General features: G+C 38.4%; 3 protein-coding genes across 6 annotated transcripts in view; 2 read left to right on the top strand and 1 right to left on the bottom strand.

Annotated features, from left to right (window-relative positions):
• The window catches only part of cacnb2b (calcium channel, voltage-dependent, beta 2b), a 27,974-nt gene extending 19,779 nt beyond the window's left edge, over positions 1-8,195 (top strand). For 2 of the 4 annotated variants that reach the window (XM_069510866.1, XM_069510867.1), the window contains exons 8-13: positions 28-86; positions 189-298; positions 2,674-2,825; positions 3,018-3,113; positions 3,631-3,804; positions 4,857-6,954. In XM_069510866.1, the coding sequence (XP_069366967.1) occupies positions 28-86; positions 189-298; positions 2,674-2,825; positions 3,018-3,113; positions 3,631-3,804; positions 4,857-5,603 (1,338 nt within the window). In that variant the 3' untranslated portion in view covers positions 5,604-6,954. Of the gene's footprint in view, positions 1-27; positions 87-188; positions 299-2,673; positions 2,826-3,017; positions 3,114-3,630; positions 3,805-4,035; positions 4,064-4,856 lie in introns of all 4 variants that reach the window. The other 2 variants (XM_069510868.1, XM_069510865.1) reach the window with 2 other exon arrangements.
• LOC109638943 (MAM and LDL-receptor class A domain-containing protein 2) overlaps positions 7,605-23,080 on the top strand; it is a 37,208-nt gene continuing 21,732 nt past the window's right edge. The window contains exons 1-2 of the mRNA XM_069510861.1: positions 7,605-7,742; positions 21,275-23,080. Coding sequence (XP_069366962.1) covers positions 23,056-23,080 — 25 coding nt within the window. The 5' untranslated portion in view covers positions 7,605-7,742; positions 21,275-23,055. The remainder of the gene's footprint in view (positions 7,743-21,274) is intronic.
• Positions 7,903-21,276, bottom strand: mrc1b (mannose receptor, C type 1b). The gene is made up of 31 exons (XM_020113714.2): positions 20,955-21,276; positions 20,201-20,557; positions 19,666-19,836; positions 19,291-19,446; positions 18,672-18,782; positions 17,958-18,095; positions 17,696-17,872; positions 17,376-17,530; positions 16,793-16,906; positions 16,420-16,535; positions 16,194-16,342; positions 15,902-16,101; positions 15,652-15,767; positions 15,448-15,520; positions 15,159-15,312; positions 14,686-14,724; positions 14,281-14,444; positions 14,114-14,175; positions 13,242-13,342; positions 12,951-13,093; positions 12,724-12,826; positions 12,274-12,401; positions 11,937-11,981; positions 11,742-11,844; positions 11,214-11,446; positions 10,729-10,894; positions 10,277-10,438; positions 10,043-10,159; positions 9,639-9,794; positions 8,642-8,671; positions 7,903-8,538 (listed from the first exon to the last, which is right to left on the bottom strand). Exons 1-31 carry the CDS (start codon positions 21,055-21,057, stop codon positions 8,291-8,293), a joined length of 4,290 nt encoding a protein of 1,429 aa, XP_019969273.2. The 5' UTR covers positions 21,058-21,276; the 3' UTR covers positions 7,903-8,290.

Here is a 23,080-nt window from a genome sequence, read left to right as displayed (position 1 = left end):
AAATCCATGTTTTCTGTCTAATTCCAGGTTACAGATATGATGCAAAAAGCTCTATTTGACTTTTTAAAACATCGATTTGAAGGCAGGTAAGTTCTCATTGCATTCTTCAGTGTCGCACCTTTATAGTAAAATAAAACTTGCTGAAAAGCATGACTGTTATAATGCTCGTCACTGGGTCTCCTCTCCAGAATCAGTATCACACGAGTCACAGCAGACATCTCTCTGGCTAAACGCTCCATCCTCAACAACCCTGGCAAAAAGGCCTTAATGGACCGGTCCAACACTCGCTCCAATTTAGGTACGTTTGACTTGACTTTTAGTTTTTATTTAACCAGGACGTCCCTTAGATAACACACTATTTCAAGATAAGACAAGGAACAATTAAGGAAAATAGAGCATTTTAAAAACGAATAAGAGACAAAAGATGCATGAGACAAAGTCAATCTTAGAGAAAGCTTTTGCTCTCTGCAGTTTTTATCAAAGCTTTGATTTCTCCTTGGGAGACACAATCATTAAGCTGAAGAGATTTCTGCAGGTTATTTCATGACCAGGGAATAAAGTAGGAGAGAGCAGCTCTGCCACGCTCTGAGTAAAACTCTGGTAGAGCAGTCGTCTAGTGGAGGGAAAACCACAGCAGCAGGAAGAAATAAATAATCATCATCATAATCATATTCATTTTAACTTATAGACAAACAAATAAACATAGAGGAAAATAGAATCTCTCAGGCCGAGGTTGTCATTAGAAAAGCAAACAAATAGGAAACAGAAGTTACTTGAAGATCAAACATGATTAACACTTGAATAGAAATGTTACAGATGAGAAATTGTTAAATAATAAACAATTCAAATATATAATTATTTCAATATTTTGTGAGATCATGCTGAGCTAGATTAAAAGTAAATACATTTAAAATAAGAAAAGTTGAAGGCAGATTCAGACAGGAGACCGGATCCTAAAGTGCACAATGATGTATGATGGCTTTATTCATCCTAACCTGCAGCCTGTTGCCTCTTTTATCAGTATACAGATTCCAGATGGTCGGACTTTACTGCGAAATAACTTTAATTAACTTGTACTCGTTCTACTGTCCCCTGTGGCAAACATCACCCACTTTTAACTCTAATTAGACCAAAACAAGAATCTTAATCTGACTGAAATAAATGGATGTGTCAGACTTTTCTTTATCTTATTGGAACACTGTAAGTTGACAAGATTTCTTTATATGAACACTGCAAAGATGATAATAGACAGAAGCCGTTTTTCTGACATGAACTCTGGAAATGTATATAAACGTCAGGGCATGTTGTATAAATCCTGCGGCAGAAAATGAAGTTGACATTTTTGTCTGCATGTACATGACTTTGTTTTAAGTCCTGAGATAATTGTATTGTTTTGATCAGCTTTATGTCTGTTGTGTGTTAGACACATCATCAACATGTCTACTATCTTGTGGTCTACGGAGATTATCCTGCTGTAGTCTCACATGAGTTCACTCAGACGTTCTCTGGAGTTTTTATTAGGGTGCTGGCAGAAAAACCTCTGGAAAAAAGCTTGAAGCAACTAACTCTTACATATGCAATCTCACATACAGCCCTTCCGGATATTTTCGGGAGAATATCCAGAGTTCAAGACTTCAGTTGCCATGTCTGACAGCAGCTTTAGACATGATTGAAGAATGTCTTTGCCGCAGTGACCTTGTACAGTAGTATAGTCGTAACTGGTCCTCTTGGTTAGGAGGGGACGGAATGAAGGGAGATAAGATTTACTTGGTTTTCTCTACTCTTTTTTCATTGCTCTCTCATCCCAGATGCTGCCGGTATGTATGACTGAAAGCTCTGGTAGTCCATGTGTGTTTGAGTTCTTCACCTTCCTCCCTCTTCCTCCTCTCATTACCTCATATCAGCAACAAAATCCACTGTCATGCCACTGTTTTGACTTGTTGTCTTGTTATTTGTTTTAGTGGGTTTACAAATATTTGTGAATGTGAATATTTCTTAAACACCAGAATAAAGAAACTTCTCTGTGCCCCCCCCTCGCTGCATCCCTCTAGTGGCCTATCTTTGAATTACTCACCCTACGAGTGAAACATCCTGCTGTCTCTTTTGGATTAGTTACACAGCAACTCAGAAATAAACACCATTTCTCTTATTAATGAGGAACTAGTAATTTCAAGTTCTTTTTATGAGCTATTCATCACTTATCATATGAGTTGCTGTAATTTATTTTAGTTCTTATGCAGCAGAAACATGAACATTTTCTAAAATTCATATGTCGAAGCAATGCAGAATGAAATCTCAAGTGTCCTTTATGTTAAAAAGACCCACATGTGACTTTGTTGACAACACAAGTTCCACCTTCTGTTGAAGAACATCATATGCTTGAAAGTTCCAGACAATCAAATAAATTGATTATGACATTTCTCAACATATCATAACATCTTTTATTTCCAATAAAATCCCTTGTTTGGGAGTTAGACTTTCTGACTCTCTAATGCATAAATGGATAAATATAATGTATTCACAGTAAATAAAAAAAATAAAAAAGTGTGTGCTATCAATACATGCTCATATGTGATGTGTCGTCTTGTTTTACATGTAAATATGGAAATGAAAGATGCACAACTGATGGATCTCCTGATGCTGACGTCGTTCTTTGACTGTGTGCTCATTTAGCTCAGATCCAGGGCGAGGTGGAGCGTATCTTTGAGCTGGCACGCAGCCTGCAGCTGGTCATTCTGGATGCAGACACAGTCAATCATCCTCTCCAGGTGGCTAAGACCTCTCTGGCTCCAATCCTCGTCTACGTCAAGATCTCCTCACCAAAAGTAAGCTAGTTATATTAAGCTAATTAGACTGAAAACAAACAATGTGATTGACCAACTTCTTTTCGACTGATTCTGGTCCCCAGTTCTCGCAGTATTTTGTACTGTTTATGTTTCTTGATTTCCTGTAAAACACCAGCATGTACTGTCGACTGCTTTCTCTCTCATTTCACTGTCTTCACTCCTGTTGTGTAGGTGTTGACCAGACTGATCAAGACGAGAGGGAAGTCTCAGACCAAACATCTTAACGTTCAGATGGTGGCAGCAGACAAGCTCGCCCAGTGTCCGCCAGTGAGTGCCATCTAGCAGCCCCTGTGTAAAATTGGTGCAGTGGGAGTGAATGAACGCTGAATGAATGAATAGATGGATTGAATGATAGTGTGGTATATCACGTTTAATATCTCACTTCATGTCTAGATGTGTACATTTAGATTTGTTTCTCCAATTAAAGTTGAAACCTATTGCGAAGGGCCGTAGCCTCCATTGACGAAAAAAAGACAACACAGTAGTTTTCTTTCCTGGGAGGATGTTGCAGCTTTACATGATTAATGTTTTGTTAAAGCTGAATACAAAAAAATTCAGCATATTTCTCTTTGATGCCAAATGCAGTCTTCACTGAATTTTCACATCACTGTTCATCTGTGTCTCCCCTTTTTCTCATGACCTTATTTCCTTACATCTCTTTATCTGAATCTCACTGCAAGACCGATTTAATTTTAAAACACTATGCTAGTTACATTTTGGTTTTGTCTTGCTTCGTTCTTGTTCTTTTACTTATTATCTTTCCCTTTTTTGTGTTTCTCTGAAGGAAATGTTTGATGTTATCTTAGATGAAAACCAGCTAACAGACGCCTGTGAGCACATTGCTGATTACCTGGAGTCTTACTGGAGAGCCACTCATCCGCCAGAAATGGAGCCTGCCAACGCACTGGTGGCACAGCTGGCCGAGAATACATTGCCCATCAATCCTACAGGATTGCCGGTAGATCAAACACAGAAACATACTGTACACAGGGGAAAAACCATGTGCACAATAACGTTATAGACTGTAATATCATTCACACTGTCATCTCATCCCATTCCTATCATCTGTATCAGAGTCCGCTGAATATGGATAAACTGGAATAGTTATGTTAACGTCAGAAACACATGTATTCGTTTTCATTTTTTCATCTAACATTTTCATTTCATTTCTCTTCATCCCACTGGAAAGTCGCTGAAATGAGATAGATCTGCCTCTGGTGAGTGAGATACCTTCAAATTCTACTGTAGCTGCATTTTCACCATTCACAAAAGAACATGTCCATCATTCTTCACATTAACTTGTTGCTAGTTGTAACACAACTCCTCATGTTCATCTCCCCATTAACTCACAGTCAGTCTTGCAAATAACAATGATAACAATGCGATATGGAATAGAAAGACTGGTGCCAGTTTTATTTCCACTCCTCAGCCTGAACGTCTGATAATCACAGTTTAAACTGTCAGAATGAGGCCCAGCCAGTTCACTAGTTACACTGTAGGTCAATTAAAAAATAGACCTAGAAGTCATTGAAAGTCAGCGTTTGTCTTTAATGTTAGCATGTCTTATTTTCTTATCTTCCTCTATAACCTTAAATACCTTTTGTGGAAGTTACTTATTTATCTTAATTTTGTTAAGTTATCAAAAAATCTATCAATAGAGCCAAAAACTATATTGATTATATAGTGAAATAGAAAAAGAATAAACAGTAGTTCCAGAGAAGCCTGAGGCAGCTAATGAGTCTGTGAGAGCTCAGTTGCAGAAAGCCTGCGTTGTTCGTTCCGGGGTCCCATGATAAATCTGAGTATAATCATCCAAGAATATCCTAATTGCCTCTGGTGAGGCTGCGAATAAGCACATGTGGGCCAGCTGCCTCCAAAACAACCGCTGTGTGTATATCTGACTTTGTGTTCATGGACTTGAAAATACAAATGTGTGATAATGTGAAAACATGTATCATATGTATGTGGTGTGACTATAGTCAGATGATATGTTACATTGTTTTCTTCCAGGATGAGCAGAAGAACAAAAAGTCAGCAGCCCCCAAGAGGAAGGGTTCCCGTGAGAACCACCTAGACCAGGATCCCCCTTCAGCCCAGGCCCAGGAGCAGAGGGGTGAGGGGGGCCAAAGAGAGGAGGAGGAGCGGCTCCTGAGGACTGAACCAAAGAGATCCCAGCACACCCACCACCATCACCATCACCACCACCACCGTCGGATGGAGCACCACAGTAACACCCAGCACAGCCAGACACCCGGTGGCATGGAAGTACAGTCCAGCAGGGATTACAGCCAGAGGCCTCCCCGCAGGCACCTGCACGAGGAGAGGGAGGAGGAGGCGGAGGATCCAGTGGAGGAGGATGAGGAGGAGGCTCGCTACAACCACAGGGGCCACAACCACCACCATCATAACAGCAACCACCAGCATCACCACCACCACCATCAGCATCACCGTGGCAACAGTCAGCCACACGTCGAAGAGGACTATGAGCAGGAGCACAATGAACGCAATCGGCAGCACAGGCATCACCAGCACATTCCACCGCGGACACACCACGCGGATCACTATCCTGTACAAAACCAACACAACTACCATCATCACCACGGCAGAGACAGAGATAGAGAAAGAGACAGAGATAGAGATAGAGACAAAGAGAGGGATAGAGAAAGACACAAGGACAGGGAAAGAGACAGAGATAGGGATCGAGGTAGAGACAGAGACGCAAGACAGTGGCACAAAGATTCTTACGCACACTCATGACTTTTTGTCTCGACTGTGGATCGGTGCAGGGTTTTATGCTGCTCAAGTTTTAATGCACTAATGGACAGGGCGGAATGTGTCATCTTTGTAGAAAATGTTTCTCCTCATGTTGTTTGCCACACTCACACACACTTTGTCCCTGTTTCATTTTCGTTGCTAAACATAATTTTAGCACTTGTAGGGTACAGTTTGTCTCTGTGTGCATTTTTGCACAAACATTATTCAAAATGAGGCTGCATCTATTAGCTCATGAAGTATTCCGGTTTAAAATAGAGCTGCATTTAACAATTATTTCCATTATCAATGAATCCTTTCAAATTGTTTGATTGCAATTTTTTTGGCAATAAAATTTCTGAAAATAGTGAAACTTTAAAATGTCTCACCCGAGGCTGAATCCCAAAGATATTCAGTTTATGATCCCATATGACAGAAAACAAAACAGCATATTCGCACATTGGAGAAGCTAGAGCCAGAAAAACTATATATCTGAAATAACTTCAAATTGTTGACTCTTATTCTGTTGAACAGTCAATGTTGCAATAATTTTATTTTACCTTCTGTTGCAGATTACAAGTTGATTTTTCTTGTTGGTCTTGTATTTGAATAATTGTCTTGCAAATTTTGATTTGGGAAAATTAAAACAATAATATTATAATAATACGATAAAATTGTTGTTTTTTTTCTAGCACAAATGCTAAATTTTGTAACTTTGTTTTAGGACTGTTGGTAACACAAATCGGAATTATTAACATTTTCTATCATTTATGTTACTATCATTAGCTGCAGCCCAGAATAGGTCATCAAATAATTAAATCATAATCTTTAGATAACAGGATAAAGTAAAATCATTTAGTCTGTTCTTGGCTTCCGTAAATTGAAAGCATTGTTTGATTATTGTCTCTAGAAAGTCACATGTGGGGATCAACTTACGTGTGTAGTTAATACCAGATGCATATCTTCAGAAGTGAATTGTTTATGTTAAACATTGGTAATGAAAGTCAAACTATTTTTCTACTTGATTCCAAAGGGAAGTCATTCTTTGCTTCCTACTTTTTAAAACTGGTGTTCAATCATATTTATTGACTTGCATTTGCTGTGTCTGGAAGCATGAATAATCTTTTGGTGACACTGACTTGTGTTATATGCTGGATCCTCTATGCATCTTCTTGTGATAAAATATAGTGCTTGAATACAATCTCTATGCATTTGTACATATTTCATAATTGCTTTGAGTTGAGTTCATTTCAGTACAATTTGTTTTTTTGGTTTGTTTGTTTTGTACAGCATTCAGAACTTGATTTTGACAAATATGCAGTTGTTGTTGAAAATCATTAAAAATGTAAAACAAGAATGGGTTAAGTTTTATATTATTTTAAGATAATCGCACCTGCCACACTCAATGCTATTCAGACCACACATTTTGAAAAATAATACTTTGGATTTACGTCACACCTTCCAACAGGTTAGAAAAATGAAAATTAAATAAATAAATATTAAAAGAAAACGTGTTTAATGACAATTTATTTGAAGATAATTGCAGCTACGTCACTTATTATTCAGACCATAATGACATAACTGATAGATTATTAATATTCAGACTACTAATTTTGTTGTATAATAATAATCATGACAATAGTATAGTATATACTGACTTTACGGAACCCAAGGTCGCTGGACAGAGTTAGAAAAAATAAATAATAATACAAACCGAGGTCAGAAAACAATAAAAGCCCTTTTCATGTAAATGTGTGAAACAGCGCCCCTGGGGAAATAACGGCCACCAAATGTCAGCCTCCCTGTGTGGACAAAAACGGTACTGCACCTTTACCAATGACCGGCAGGAAACCACAGAAGAAGTCGCAGGTGAGGTTGATAATGACGTAATCGCATCAAAGAAGACGAGAAGTCAATGGACACTAAACTCTAAACTCTTCAATGACCCCACAACAAACTTGAGACAGTTACCAACTCATGTCGGGCTAAATTACCTGACGTGAGATTAATTAATAGAGTTAACGTTAGCTTAGCTCGCTGTGATGCTAATGATGGGAGTCAGGAGATCAGGAACCGTCTCTGACATGGAGGCCTCATCATGGGCCTCATGGAGGAAGGAGAGGATCGACTTCGAGTTTAAATAACGTGAGTCAGATTTGACTGATGTGTCTCCGTCGTGTCTGTGCACCTGAGCTAGCTGAGGTCTTATGGAAATGTCAGTAATAAGTAAACAGTCAGCCAAAGTGAATTCATTGGTTATTCGACCTGATAAGAGATGAATAAGGAAAAACGCAACAAATGAAGATTTATTGTTTTGTGCCAAGTTTTAATGTTCATTTAACAGTGACAGGCTTTGAGATTTCAAATTAAAAGCAATGACCAGCATCTAGTGGGCATAAGCATAACGTGAGACCTCTGTACATTCAGTCATACATAAAAAAAGAAAAATACTAATTATTCCCATTGAGACATCCTAGAGCCTAAATTCTGTTCCATGAGGTTAGACATCGCCAACTCAGCTGAAACTCACATTTAGTGACAAACTGTTAAATAACTGAATATAGACCGTATACAGTAAAAAAAAAAAAAAAAAAAAAATTTGCAAAAAACATAAATGAAGCATCAATGTTTAATACATCAGTCGGAGATATACAGTACAGTGTATGTCCCACTAGATTATGCTACTGGATAAATCACAGAGCTATAATAGGCTCAGGGGTTTCTTCCTCTGCTTTCTCTATCAGCTTATTGGTGTCCACCACATCGGGCTGAGATCGTTCACTGTTGAAGTACAGTGGATTGTCAAAGGTGGGTAAGGTATGAGGGGCCTTCTTGTAGATGAAAAATCCAATGGCTATCAGCGAAGAAGTGATGGCAATGACCAGCACAACTATCAAGCTCGTGTGGACACGATTGCGAGGATCATCACCTCCATGTGGTTCTGCACAGATTAAGTCCAAGTGATCAGTCCGAACAATTCAAGACAAAATTTTACTTTTAATTCATCATAGGACACAAATTTAGGGGATACATGTGTAACTTACTAGGTTTTGTGTCTGGATCATCCGTCATCACTGATGGGGAAGAGGAGAGGAATGATTACATAATTAATCTCTTATGGAATATTTGTCATTTTATCTGCTCCACCCTACATCCCTACATCCAGGTCAAAGTTCCCCCCTCCCCCCAAACAACCTTTACTATAGTTTTGTCAACATCACAGTGAAACAGTGTCTGGCAGCTTATCAAAGCTATTTTCAGATCGACATCAGTAGACTACTCACTGTGCTGGTGGCCACTAGTCTTCTGACTGAGTTACCGCAGCGAGTCGATTCCTCTCTCTCTCTCGTTCCTTTCAAATCATTATTTTCTATGACTGTTTACGTTATTTACACCATAGTCTTCTGAGCTCATAATCTTTGACAGATTTAATTATTGTCTGTTGTATAAAATGTAGCCGTAAAAATGTCAGGAGATGCTCAGAACTAGTTTTCGCAGCATTACAGCAGCCTTCCCCTTGCTCATTTAATTGAACGAACCAACGTTTAAGTCTGATCAACTCAACAGGACTCCAAATCGCTCACTTGCCTTGCAACATTAAGACTACAATCAACCCATTACACAGCTCTGTGAAAGACCATAACTACAGGGATACTCAATCATTTAAAAAGAATATCTGTTGTAATGAATGAGCACATTTTTTTTCAAACCTAAATTATAAGACAAGAGATTGGCTAATATCAGGATCAATATGGTATCCTTTCTCTCCAGAGCAGTAGAGAACTCAGCATAGTTTTTTCCATTAATCTGTGCAAATTAGTGAGGCTCTGCACCTATAAATTCAGGGATAACCTTGACATCCCCTGTGCTCAGGGACAAATATCCTCCAATATCCACTAAAAGGCAAATGTCTTGTAAAAACTGAAATATATTTTGTATTAGCTTTTTACGAGTGTGTATGGTTCTGTCATACTGCATTGGATTGTGTAATGTGCTCATTAAAATATCATATTCTAAACTGTGCGACTATGATGATCATACCTTTAGGAGTTTTACAGATGTATGGTCGATCATGCCATCTACGACCTGATTGCCAAGTCCCATCTGAGGTTGCGACATTTCCAAAGTCAGAATCCGGCTCATCTGCAGCCCAGTTGGTGTAGTCCAAGACTGTTTTATCCAACCACTTCCATATCCCTGTGCCCAACACAAACATATTCATACCATTATGTAGCTGTATGTGCTGGCTAAACAAGAGAACAAAAATAAAAGAGATAAATTACATTGTAGAAAATAATGAATTAGAGTTACAATTCAGTTAATTTGGTGTCTTCCTAGATTAGCTCACTTTGATCAGTGGGAGAACTGATTTTATGATTGGTTTGTTTAATTTATCTTGTTTAAACTGATATAAATTAGAAAGTTTTTTCTCAGTGTGACCATACCTTTATGAGTTTTATACAGGCCGATCCAGAACGCAGAATGGCTGTCTTGAAATATTTCCACATTGCTTTTAATGAATTGTTGCTCAGAGGGGTCTTCAATGCTAGCCAGGATTCCGCCTTCACACACACAAAAAAGAGTATGATTTCAACAATTACTGTATTGCAGCTTTTTCTCAGCCAATACATGATCTAATATTGGACAATGACATTCTCTCTGAATATAGTGTCTCTTACCATGTCTTGCACAACTACTAGCTGCATTTGCCCATTCAACTTCCTCCGTGATAAACAAATAACAGTGACCCTTAAATGGCATCCAGGAAATTCTCTGGTGGTATTCTTCACTCTCTTCAGGGCAAGTTCCTGGGAATATGGTTGAATCTGTTGGTGCCACATCTGTGAGTAAAAGAGATAGTGATGATGAGATCAACTCATAACAGGATTTCTTACAGTGATATTCAATGTCCTGAACATGAAAGCTTCATATACTAGAACTCTTGATCATTGTCATATAACAACATGACTGTAATACCTCATGACAGTCACAGATCAGTGAAACGTGAACAAGCAAACATTATTCTTCCCTGTACAGTTTGTAATTCAGCATTTACAATGTAATCCTGCAGAGTTTGTGGCTTTGTATGACTGGTGGACTATATTCATTTATGTTTCTTGTCAATACGTACCTGTAGACTGCATACAAACACTATTCATGGTCTGATTGCAAAAGGTAGTCTTCCATTTTCCATCCAAGTCCATGTACACACAAGGTCGATTCCTGCTTGGTTCATCTTCAGCCCAGTTGGCGAAGTTAATGTGCCAGCCATCAATATACTTAAAATAACCCCCAGTCTGAAAGCAAGTGTGGATCAAATTATTCAGCATGCTGCCAAATATCATCAACATGTATACTTCTGTTTGAAATATACTTCTATTAAGCACTATCAACAGGTCTAACAAATGTACAGTTTTAGATTGTTGTTCTAGCAGAGTAGTCATATGTCTTTTGGAGGTTTTATGCTGACTCTCATGAAGCCAAGAATTTTACTAAATCAAATCTGCAATGTAGCTCAAGTTATATTACTAGAAGATATTTTTAAGCCATGATTTTACTGGAACTGAGAGTTTTTGTGCAACAGTACAGTCATTTCAGAAGTTTGCAGCCTTGTACCTGCTGCTTGTTCAGTCCAATCCAAAGAGGAGCTTTGAGATTCATAGCCAGCAGTTCAACATAGGCCTGTGTCCATTCAGTTCGCAGGCTAACCAGGTGGGCTCTTTCACCTTCACAATTTGTCTTGGCATTGTCCCAGGTCAGATTTCGAGTCACAGCCTTGATGCTGTCGTTTCCCAGAACTTCATAGGAGTTTGGAACGCTTGGTTCTGGTTGGGATGCGATATTTGGGTCTGTAGAAAGCAAGACAGAAATTAAGCGATTAGCTTATGTTTTCACATAAGAATTTTGTCCGTTTTTTACAAACCTTGTCTTTATGTTACCGCTAACAATTTCTGAAACAATGTTTCTAAATCTAACTTAATACATGGGCTGCAACTAAAGTTCACCTTTACTTTCGGGGACGAACGGTTCTGTATACCATTTTCACCCCGGGCCTCAATGTAAGACGTACTATACTAAACAAGATGTTGCATGATCAGTTTTTAAGCCATTATCACTTCTAAAACACAGGTGGGATGAACTCACCAAGATTTCGATGACAGACAAATCCATTGGTGTCATTGCAAGACCTGATAAACCATTTCCCGCTGCCAAGGGAAGGATTGTTCTGCATCACAACACACTCTTCCTGGTAAAGTATAGATGAGTGTAACGAATTCAAATTTTATTTCACCCAAACATGAAAATTTCAAATTAGCGTTTCAGTCCTTGAAATGTTACCTCATTCCATCTTTGATAAAAGCTTCCAGGACGACGTTGATTTTTCTACAGGAAACAAATGAATACATCATGCTGTTAAAAATATTTAAAACATAAAAAGTAAATCAGTACTAAACTAAAAACTAGTGTTTCAATGCCATCTCTAGTTAAAAATGTGTTTCTTGTTTCAATTGTACTCCATAACACCTAAAGAAAAACACAAACTGTGATGTAATGATGCGCTGACACACCCTGGAGCACATTTCTTCATCATTGCAGCAACATGAGAAGTTAAGTCAGTGCAGCGAAAACAGGATTTATGGCTGGTAATGTACATGAAGGTTTTACATATACTTACAGAATATCCCCAGTTCGTGTATCGCCTTGGCTTTCCATCCGTCCAGTAAAATCCATCTTGTCTTATACTATTCAAACCTATCCATAGATCTGCAGTTGCTGTTACAGCCATCTTAGCGGTTAGAAATGCTAGAAAAGTTTCAAAGGTAAAGTTAAGAATGTTTTTTTTCTGTTTTCCACTCGGGGTTAGAGGCAAGGTCAGGGTTAGCAAACCTTATAGAAGAAAACTAATGCTTGAAGATGATTATTAACATTATGATTAACATTTTAGTTTGATTAAATGGCAAAAGACAAGATCCTTTTCCTAGCGTAGACATTTTTTTTTTCTCCAAAGAGTTATTTTCTCAGTTCTTTCCCAAAGGTCAAGGATGAACTTTCACACTATATTCTACACTTGATTGTATATGATCGCAATCTTTACAAATATATATATAGCAAAAATGGACCAAACCTTGAATACGTCTTTCAGGAATAGAGACCAAATTTCCTCCAATGCCTATGCACTGTCTTCTTGCGTCTTCCCAGCTGATCCTCCGGCTGTTAATACTATAACACTGTAGACAATGAATGAAGTTATTATTTTTCCCTCTATAGCCAAGCACTATCCTTTTTTGATTAAGCTTCTGTGTATTTTTTTTATACGATCAAACTATATTAAGGCTGAGAGTGATTTCTAACCTTTGTGCCAAATTGTATCCAATTAAGTGGGCAGCCACCTTTAGGAGGAACTGTGGGGGCAGCTGTGGTGTTGGCAGGTGCTAAGCCTCCTCGTTTACAAATGGACTGGTACTCTTGGCCGCAATTGGAAGTACGCCAGAAACCTGTGAGCGCAACAGAGATACAATGAGACACATTTCACCAGTAGCGTTTTAATTCATTTGGTGAAGCATATTCATAGATACTATGAACCCTTAAATTTGACTTTCTTCAAAGTGCTATTGGCTCTGAAGTGCTCTTAAGATTACTCACCCATAAAATAAGTCATTGTAACGCAGTTCTCATCAAAGGCATTAGAATCAGGTTGATTTTCTTCCCATTGTTGCACTGACAGTGAAGAACCATCCATCCACCTTTAAGCACACACAAAAATGCATTGTGTACTCATGTAAACAATCACCAAACCTTTTATCCATTTTGCCAGTTGTTGTTTTTGTGATACACGACTTGCTGAGTTATTATTATCATACATGTACAATTATGGATGAATGAAAGTAAATCCTTGTTTAAGGAAATAAACCTTTGATTCATTGTGTGCTGTCACAGGTTCTGTGTGTAGAATCCAGTGCTGTCTAGAGGTGAAATTGCATGTTGCAGCTGAATACTACTCATCTCACCCTCCCCTGCCCAACTTGAAAGAGAACCTGTGGTGAACTTCAGTTGTCATGAAAACTCAAAAAGTTTTAGTTTGTCCAGTTTGGACAACAGTAAAATACATGGCGGTCTACACAGAGAGAACCCAGCCTCCATGTAAATATACATACATTATGGTTAAGAAAACAACAATTCATACCATTTAGATGATTACACTCCAGTAACAACATCACTAGCATTATTTTATATTCAATTTCCGCCAAAAAATCCCTTTCACCTAAATCTTACACACTGGACCTTTAATTTAAGCAGTGTGTATTGATATTCCACATTTTATTTGTGATGTCATTAGATTTAACCTTTACTTGCCATGATCTGAGGAGCATTTGAATGTAACATTAACCCCATTCATGTAAATATCACGTCACCTGACTGAAGCTAAGGATGCACAAACTTCCATGTTAACTGACTTTAATCCTTGAATGTTATTGGGAGGCACATGACTTTTGTCTGGGTTCATCAATACTCACCAAAATGACCCATCAAGATCCACAGACAAACCAATATAATATTGCCCATAGCTTCTGGATATCTATGAAAACACACACAGAAATACACAGAAGCTTTAATAAAAATGTTGTTGTTATTAAAAGGACAAATTTGAAAGTGCTGTTTACCAAACCAACAAAATACTGACCTGTTTCCATAAGAAGACATTTTCATCTTTCCCAGTGATAGATACCAAGTCGCCATGTCTCTTCTGACAGAAGTGACGAGCATCTTCCATGGGCATTGACATTCTGTTAATGAAATACTGACTCCCTTTCCACACAAGCCAACCATCTGAAGTTTTGTTGAAATCTGCAAAGATATTAGAAACATTGATCATTTTAGTTTTAAAATAGTTTTTTAAATTCCTCACTATGTAGTAAATAATTCAACTTCCTACTATATGTAGACAACATTCTAATTCAAATTTGTTTCATGTTATTTTAAACTAGACACTTTTTTTTCGGAAATGATGCGCTGCTAACCAGGATTATTTAAAAAAGTTTTAATGTGAGATGTGTTGTGGGTCTATGGCTTTACAATGTCAACTTACCCACTACAGTAGCATTTGGAGGGGGTTTTGGAGTCAGTCCTGTACAGACACAGACAGCTGTCAATATCATTTAAAATTAAGCTTAAACAGAGCTAACACAACAATCATTCTAACTGCTACAGTTCTTATTAATATAGAATATGATACTTGCTGTGTAATCTAGTAATGTGGGGTAATGAAGCATGACTGCAGTTACACCATTAACATTTAGTGCAATCCAATACAACAGCTCTGCCGTAAATTCTATATTTTTAAAAAGATAATAATGTGAACTTTCGATTGACACTTTCAGAGATGTTTCTTTAACAAGTTTGTGAAATACATAGCATGTGGGAAGCGTTGTAGCATGGGAGCAGGCACTCCAACATTTAGGCCGTAAATAAGCATGAAAGAGTTGAATAAAGTTTACAATTAATTTCTCATCAGAATAGACAAAATATAAGCATTCAGCACATATTCTTTTTCAACTGTACCTATGCGGATCTGGCACAGCCAGTCATTGTATGCCTCACAGTTCACATCATTCCAAGACCCAGACTCATCCCAGTGATAAATTCTAAATTCAGTACATGATTCTGCATTATTAAAGTTGTTTGGCTCTCCTTCCTGCCAGTGCTGGAAGTTTAACTGTGAACAAAAATAAAACAAAAATACATGGTCATAGTATGTATAGTAATATGACTAAAATACATATACAGAAAAAATGCTGAGATATGTTTGGGTTATAGGATTCATTTGTAAAGAGAATAACACACAACTAACCGGAGATCCATCACTCCATACATAACCACTGCTTGAATCAGGAACATGAAGCCCAATCCAGGCTTTTCCATAACTACAGTAGAGAAAAAACATTTGAAAAAAATCAAATAGTTAGAAAAAGTGTGACATTCACTGCTGAAATAAAGCTTTATATATCAGTTATGTTCATCATCCAGTTAAAAATTATATTCAATCTACATATACCGTCCCAGTATTTGCTCCCCACTGCTGTGGATGCTGAGCAGATCTCCTCCAATGGCCCGACAGAAATCCCTTGCCTCAAACCATGTCTTCTCAAATTCACGGGGCCCTGTAAAAAACTTCAACAAAAGAAGTGTAGGTTGAAATTGAGTCCACCAGATAAGGACAGTAGTAGAGTTGAGGATTTGAATTGTTGGGACATCATTTGACTTGTGTACAGTAGCCTAAATATTGTATTTAGCTCTTGATGTACCTTAGAGCAGACGTTTCTTGTGCCCACACGCATCCAACCTTCGGCACACTTAGGAGGAGTTTGAGTGGGTGGTGGAACAGTTAAAACTGCCCCCTCTGCCAGGTGTTTGCAGATGTATTTTTCCTGGTTGGTGCAGGGTAGCAGATCCCAGAGTCCAGCAAAAACCCCAGTTGTCATAGCAACGCAGCCCTGTCGGTAACCTTGAGTGTTTGATTGAAAAATGATCTCATGTAAATTGTGGCATTGCCATTCATCTCTACTGTCTATAGATGGAGTTCATATTTTTTCATACCTGGCATTTCAGCGTTCCAGTGTGTAAACGTCACTAAGTCTTTGCTGGTCCACACAAACTCATCAATGTTTTTCTGGTTTGAGAGCCCAAGCCAGAAGTATTTCTCTGGTCTCAACCCCACCAGGCTGACAAGGAAGGCATTATCCACCCTAGAAATATTTACACCAATGTATAGGTTTCTTGCGGGATTGAATTGTATGACTCAAAAAACAAGAACATTTCCTACCCATTTGCAACATCAGCTAAGTAGGAGTCTGAGCTCTTGCAGTCATCTTTAGCCTCATCAAAAGTCTTTGTCGCAGTTCCTACAAAGTAGCAGTAGGAACCATGTCTTTTCCAACCCTGTTGGAAATCAAGCTTGGATTAAACTGCGTTTTAGGGCTGAATATCCATTCTGTTGACATTGATCTGCTGTTCACCAGTGAACGTTTTTAAAACGATGATTAAGTTGTGTAACAATTAGTTTCATATTAATCTGCTGTATATGCAGAATTTACAGAGCATAGATATAGACAAGTGATAACTGAATCAACCAGTAACAGACACCCTCTTTAGCCTCATACTTTTTTCATATATAGCATCATGTAAGCATCACTCACCGCTTTGCAGCCTATGTCCAGATCTACTTCTTCAACAGGTTGATCAGTTTCACTCTGCTTCATACAGATAAAGCCGTGTTTCTCATCACACGAACGATCTGCCCAGTTCCCCTTCTGAAAGAAGAAAGTACTATTGAAACACATATTTGTAGATTTACTGGGTGGATAATCTACACACATATAAACATCATTTATTAATGTTTAGATTTTTTAATGCAAACCGAAAAAGTGAGAAAAAAAGAAAACTTGCTCATACCAATGTTTTTTTTCTTTCACTACTGTCATTGATATTCTCATCTGATGGGATTTATTGCGCTTTTGTGACCCACAAACTGTAATAAGAATCTGTAGGTATTTAAAAGTAGTGGTGAGCACTTGTTTTAGTTAGTTGCTATCTGCCATCAATTTGGAAATCAGAAAACATCGGTAAATTCAAGAAAAGTAGTACATTTGTTCAAAAATCGAGATCATGTCTGCATGTGTGTATGTGTGTGTGTGTGTGTATATGTACGTATATATATATATATATATATATATATATATATATATATATGCACCATTTTACCCACAAAATGCTTTTTACCTCCCCCCTGATGAGAACACAGTCTTCTCCCTCAGTAGCCACCACAGGTCTTCCATACTCCCAGCTGGTGAAGCTGACTGTAGAGTGGTCACTCCAGTCAAACAGCCCCTCTGTTTTCCTGTCATTCAGTCCAATCCAAAGCTCATCGTGGGATGCTATAGACATAAACATCGATGAATATCCCGATGAGTTTTAAATGCTCTTTACATCGTTATTGATAATTATTGGTTTAAATTATCCTATAACAAAAAACAGACCAGCAGACTCTTGATTGTTTGAGAACATTGGACTGTCTTCATATCTTTAGCTTCCTCACTTACCATATCCTAGTTGAGAGATGACAAAGCTATGGTCCTCCAAATTGCGGATGCTGACCAGGTCCCCTCTCTCTTTGCGGCACTCTATCTGTGCATTTGACCATGTTTGTAAAGAACGCTGAAGGTGGAAACAGTGACCATTGTAGGGAATCCATGGGCTTGAACAAAATCCTTGCTCAACTGATTAGAAAAAGAATATATGAATACAGATATGAGGGATTGAATGACAGTGAGCTTGGGTGGAGGGTGGAATATTTTTGTTTACTTAGCGGTGGAGTGGTTGTGACCCCGTCTTTGTAGCAGATATAGCCCAGTCTCTTCCCACAGGATGAACTCTCCCACAAGTGCTGACCGACAGTGTCAAGAAATCCACAGTTGTGTCCTGGATTAGGAAGTGGGTTTCCTTGAAAAGGAGAAAAAGATGATGGTTTAACTTGAGATTGCTTCTGTAGAATAGTGGAGATTCACATTCGTATTGTCCTTCTATTACCAGTGTTTTACTTATATCCAATCTTAACTGTAAGATACAACATTTCATGTTATCCAGCACAATGGATGGTAACTAAATTATAAGCATATCTGATCATATGAAAATAAATTGCAGAAAACATACATATGGGTTTACCTTGTTGAAAAAAAACGAACCTCCCCATTTCATAGAGGCTATGAGCTTGTTATAAAACAGTTTGTCTACACATCCAGTTAACAAAATAACATAAACTTTTATATACATTTGCCACATGACAAACGTAGGTCCAATAAAGCCCCACATGCCTCTCCATTAATTCCTGAGGGAAATTCTTAGCTTTTTATCAGCGGGTTGCTAACTTTCCCCTGTGTGGTCATGAGTAAATTGAGTTTTGTGGGTTTATCAATACAGCTAACAATATCTGGAAACGATGCTGTGTAAATGATCCATGGTCATTAAGGTAACTCCAGCTGAGCATTTTAAATCTTGTTAACTGGAGTGGAGACTTACCTGAACTCCATCTCACGTAGCGGAAAGGCTTCCCATTGGACCACTGCCAGCCATGCTCTGGGTCCAGAACCACCCCAATCCAGAGTTTATTTTTCAAAGTTCCTAGGAGTGCTGTGTGTTTGTGTGGTAGAGAGGGACGGTTAAAAAAGGAAATGGACAGGGTAAAGAAATTGTTCCTCTTTTTCACATTGTTCCTTTTTTTCGTTGCGCAATAACAAATCCATAAAAAGTCAGAAATCACAGGCCTATAACTCTTGTCTCTTTTATCCAGTTGAATAATATTTTGTGTGTTTCAGTTTTTAGAAAGAGTCATGATCTTTGTGTCGGTGCAGTCATATGTGTCCTAAAACATGGAACATTAATATTTATGTTTCTCTGTGTTGCGCTGTTCTCTCCATTCAAGTAAAATGTAAAGTGTTTCCAACACAATGTGATGATTAAGGGTCCTTTGAATTAACAGTAAATTTCATTTTCACCAGAATAGATCTGATAGTAATTACATAAAACATTTGATCCCATTGTGACCAATTCTCAATAATGTGTGCGTAAACAAACAAACCCCTCAATATACACTATATGTGTTTCAATAACAGTAAATATCCACCGGGTGGCACCTTACCTGAGATAAAAGCCTGTTCGTTGGGATCTGTGACACTGACCAGGGCAGCACCCTGTTGTTTGCAGCTGACTTCAGCTTGCGGCCATGTTAGTGCTGCCTGAGTGTTGAGCTGGTAATATGATCCTGATATGAGGTTTTTCGGCCAGTGGTCTGTGGCTGATCATTGACACAGAAATGACAAGCTATAGTTAGTCTAACATTTAAATGAATCATTTCAACCAAAAATTGAGGTCTTATACTGCCTCACATTAGGGGTCTAACATAGTTGTGGGTGAAAAGTATTCTTCCTAAAGATTCATATAATGCTTAAGTATACAAGATTCAATTCCTTTGTACTTCATTTCGCAAGATTTACGTCCTGAAAACAGTACTCACAAATAGTCGGGCAGTATCCCCACAGTTCATGTTCATATTTTGTTTCAACTGCACACCAAAGTCGCTTTTGTGAGGAGTCGTACGTAGTGCAATCCGCAAACCACCGGTCTTTGTACATGAAGGGAAACATGCAGATCTTGCCAAACGCATTTCCTTCAATGGTATAAAGTTCTAAAAGAGAAAATCACAGACAATATAACAGAAAAATAACATCTGCTTAAATTGCACTGTCACAAATGTTTCTGCATGGGTGTATTTTTCAGGGCATACTAATTCATTTGATTGTTGTGTGCTGTATTCACTATTGATTTACTCCAGACATGCACAGCCAAAGTTTAATGTCAAGAAGCTTGAATCATTTTTCTGATTAGTTATCTGATAAGTCCAGTAAAAATCAGGAGTTGTCCGTTAATAATCTGTCCATGGGGGCCTATTGCAGCCAAAGAGAATCATATGAGCAAATTAAAACTGTGGTCTTCACTGTCATGGCTATACAATACTAGTGCCCTCCAAAGCAGTGGTTTTCATACTATACCTCTGTATGTTCTTGTGCAAGCACCGCTGGATGACCCCTGGATTGTGAAGTGGTTATTTGGCCCAATTGTTTTGGAGAGAGCAATTGATTCATCAGCTTTGACTTCAATGTAGAGCTCTTTGCCTTTAAGGGCGATCAGTGTGTTGTTCTTGCATTCCCACTTCTGGAGGTCAGTTTTGTCATCACAGTCGTAGAGGCTCACTTCGCTCCCCACACTTTTTCCCTGTGCTCCCAGGCACTTTTTGGTCGTGAGAGCGAAAAGCCGATTACCGGTCGTCCAACGGATGTCAAGGCAACGGTTAAATTTTTTCATCAGACAATGCCCAGTGGCTTTGTTGCTGAGAGAGAATTGGGCATCTGCAGAGAGTATAAAGTTATAAACGTGAATAAAATCGGTTAAAATGATGCTCCATACAATCATCAAAGTCATATTTTGACCAGCTGGCATCGCATGCATAGGTTTTAGTTGCTATTTGTATTTTAAACTTGCCTTATAATAAATCTAAAAGACTTCTAGTTTCTGAAGATAGATACTGAAGCTTCTCTTTTTAAACACATGCTTCCTGTTCAACTTCGACAGACTACAGTTGCATTCCTTGAAACAACCGTCAATGCAGTCTATCACTGCAGTTTTTGCATACCAAATACAAATTAAACCAAAGGTTAAATAGAAGATATCAATTTATCATCATCACTTTTTGTTTTTGAATATTTCCACACCGAATGCAAAATAAATCTTGAGTTCATACTATACCGTTAGCTGTTGAACAGTGAGACGTTAGGACGAAGAGTGCAAAGGCTCCTAGCGTTATCCTTGGGGTAAGCATTCTTCTGGTAAGTCTCACAGCAGCAGACATTGTCCACGCATTGCAAGCAAAGGACTAATGAGCGTGAACGTGAAAAGGAGGGAATCTTAATAGCACTGACGCTGTCACTTTTTTACCCCCTTTTCAATGAGTAAGTGTCATGATTCTGATTGGCACATTTCAGCATTTTGCTACTAGTACAAAAAAGGGTGGGTGGGAGTGAAGTAGGTGCAACATACACACATTCACTTTTTTTTTTCTTGCACAGATGTCACACTCCAGAAAGGACAAGAAGTGGCCCCATTCACTTCCTGTCCAGTGAAGAAGGAAGAAGAGATCCGTCGTAAGCATGACTCTTCAGATTAAGTGGACCAGACCAACGTCTGTACAGACTCTTATTACTAAAAGCTTACAGTGAATACTAGAACTGCACTGATTTGTCTGACTTGGTTGACTTGTCTCATTGAATCTGCCGTTGCACGATTATGAGCTCTCCCGACTGTTGAGCCACACCATCTGTGCCATCAAACCAACCTACCATGGAAATGTTTACTCCTCTGTGTACTCCTCAAATTCTATGCTGTAAAAGTTCGACAAACGAAAACAAGTATTATTGCACTCAGTGGTTTACTCCCACATAAATCTGAGAAACCACCCAGCAAGAAGCTTGTGTTGCATGGTTGGCAAGCGAGCTCTAAGGTTATTCAGAAATGTCTGAAGAAGAGGATAAAGTAGACAAAGTAGCGGTAATGCAGCTTGACGTTGGTGCACCTGGAAATAAACCAAACAAAGAAGAAGAACGTCTTGTCAAAATCTCTTTTCTACTTTGTGTTAACTTTTTGGTAAACTCATACGGGGTAATGGGTAAATTATATTTCCAAACAACATGATCAAAACTGTAATGCTAAGAAAGACTAAACGTGTGACTGATAACATGAAAATGTTCTGATATAGGTGTAAAGATGCAATGGTTAGTTGTGGGGTTATGAGACCAGGTTAGTAGACCAGAGTTATATTGCATTGTTGCTGATTGGGAACATTGTGTGCATCCTGAGTGTAGCAACACAATATCCTGTTTTGGGCCAGAGGCTTTCAGATGTTGAGGTTTGTTCTCCAACTCTTCCTTTACATCTTTCATAGCATTTTGTATTCTCACTTCCTCTTTGGTTATTCTCCTTTCTGCTTGAGAGGTCTGTGCTGAAATATAAAAATTTGTGACTGCAATGACAGCTCATATACAGGAAGAGTAGGACTAGTCCACATTGATAAAGCATTGTTGGTGGCGATTTGCACTGTTGTCGTATATGTGTGTGCATGCATGTGTGTGCGTATGTCTCTCTATATTTATCAAGACCAATTTTTTCAATGCCATCATTTTGAGGCCATTTTGAATTTTTTTGGTGCGTCTTCACAAATTCAGTGGGATGTTTAAGGGTTAAGACTTGGTTTTATGGTTAGGTTTAGAATTAGGTTTAGTTTAGGGTTAGGGTCATTTCCTTGTGATGTTAAGGTTAGGGTAAGGGGCTAGGGAAGGCATTACGTCATTGAGTGTCTTTACAACTACAGGGAGTGTATTCAGGCTCCATCTAGAGGACAGGTGGTGAATAAGATTGGTTATCCTTTATGGTGATTGAGGTGACATTGGTTTATTGCACTTTACACATAAAAAACAGGCATGATTAGTTAAAAGTTTAAGTACCCCTTTGAACCCTGTGTTTTGCAAACATGGATTTGGACAAATGTACACCTTGAGTTGATCCATTACTGTTTGCAACAGTAGACTATAAAATTCTGGTTTCTTTGAAATTAGGTCATTCTTGTAATCTACAGTGGTGCCTAGTTCAAGTAAAGTCATAAAGACAAGCAGCGGAAATGTAATGGAGTTTGCACTGGACTTTAAGCTGATCTTTACCAACTCCTGGCTGCAGCTTAAATGTTGGAACAGTTTCACTCTCAATTATTAGGACACAAACTGCAGGGCAAAGTGGATTAAGTCATTAAGGATTGTGGATTTTCTTCCGAGTTGTTTTGTCTCATGTTTATTTGGATATGAAGCAGTTGTTTGTTCTGTCAG

This window comes from Paralichthys olivaceus, chromosome 16 (assembly GCF_024713975.1).
Source record: "Paralichthys olivaceus isolate ysfri-2021 chromosome 16, ASM2471397v2, whole genome shotgun sequence".
In the NCBI taxonomy this organism is placed as follows: domain Eukaryota; kingdom Metazoa; phylum Chordata; class Actinopteri; order Pleuronectiformes; family Paralichthyidae; genus Paralichthys; species Paralichthys olivaceus.
Note: the sequence above shows the minus strand (reverse complement) of the source record. Positions and strands in the feature narration are given on the sequence as shown.

Bases quoted from the DNA above. Each gene is read 5' to 3' on its own strand.
- mrc1b (XM_020113714.2), bottom strand. From the start codon at position 21,057: ATGTCTGCTGCTGTGAGACTTACCAGAAGAATGCTTACCCCAAGGATA. The intron at 11,982-12,273 runs GTAAGTATATGT...TGTTTCCTGTAG, and splicing joins ACACGAACTGGGGATATTCT to AAAAATCAACGTCGTCCTGG. The intron at 9,795-10,042 runs GTATGGTCACAC...TGTTGGGCACAG, and splicing joins CCTGTATAAAACTCATAAAG to GGATATGGAAGTGGTTGGAT.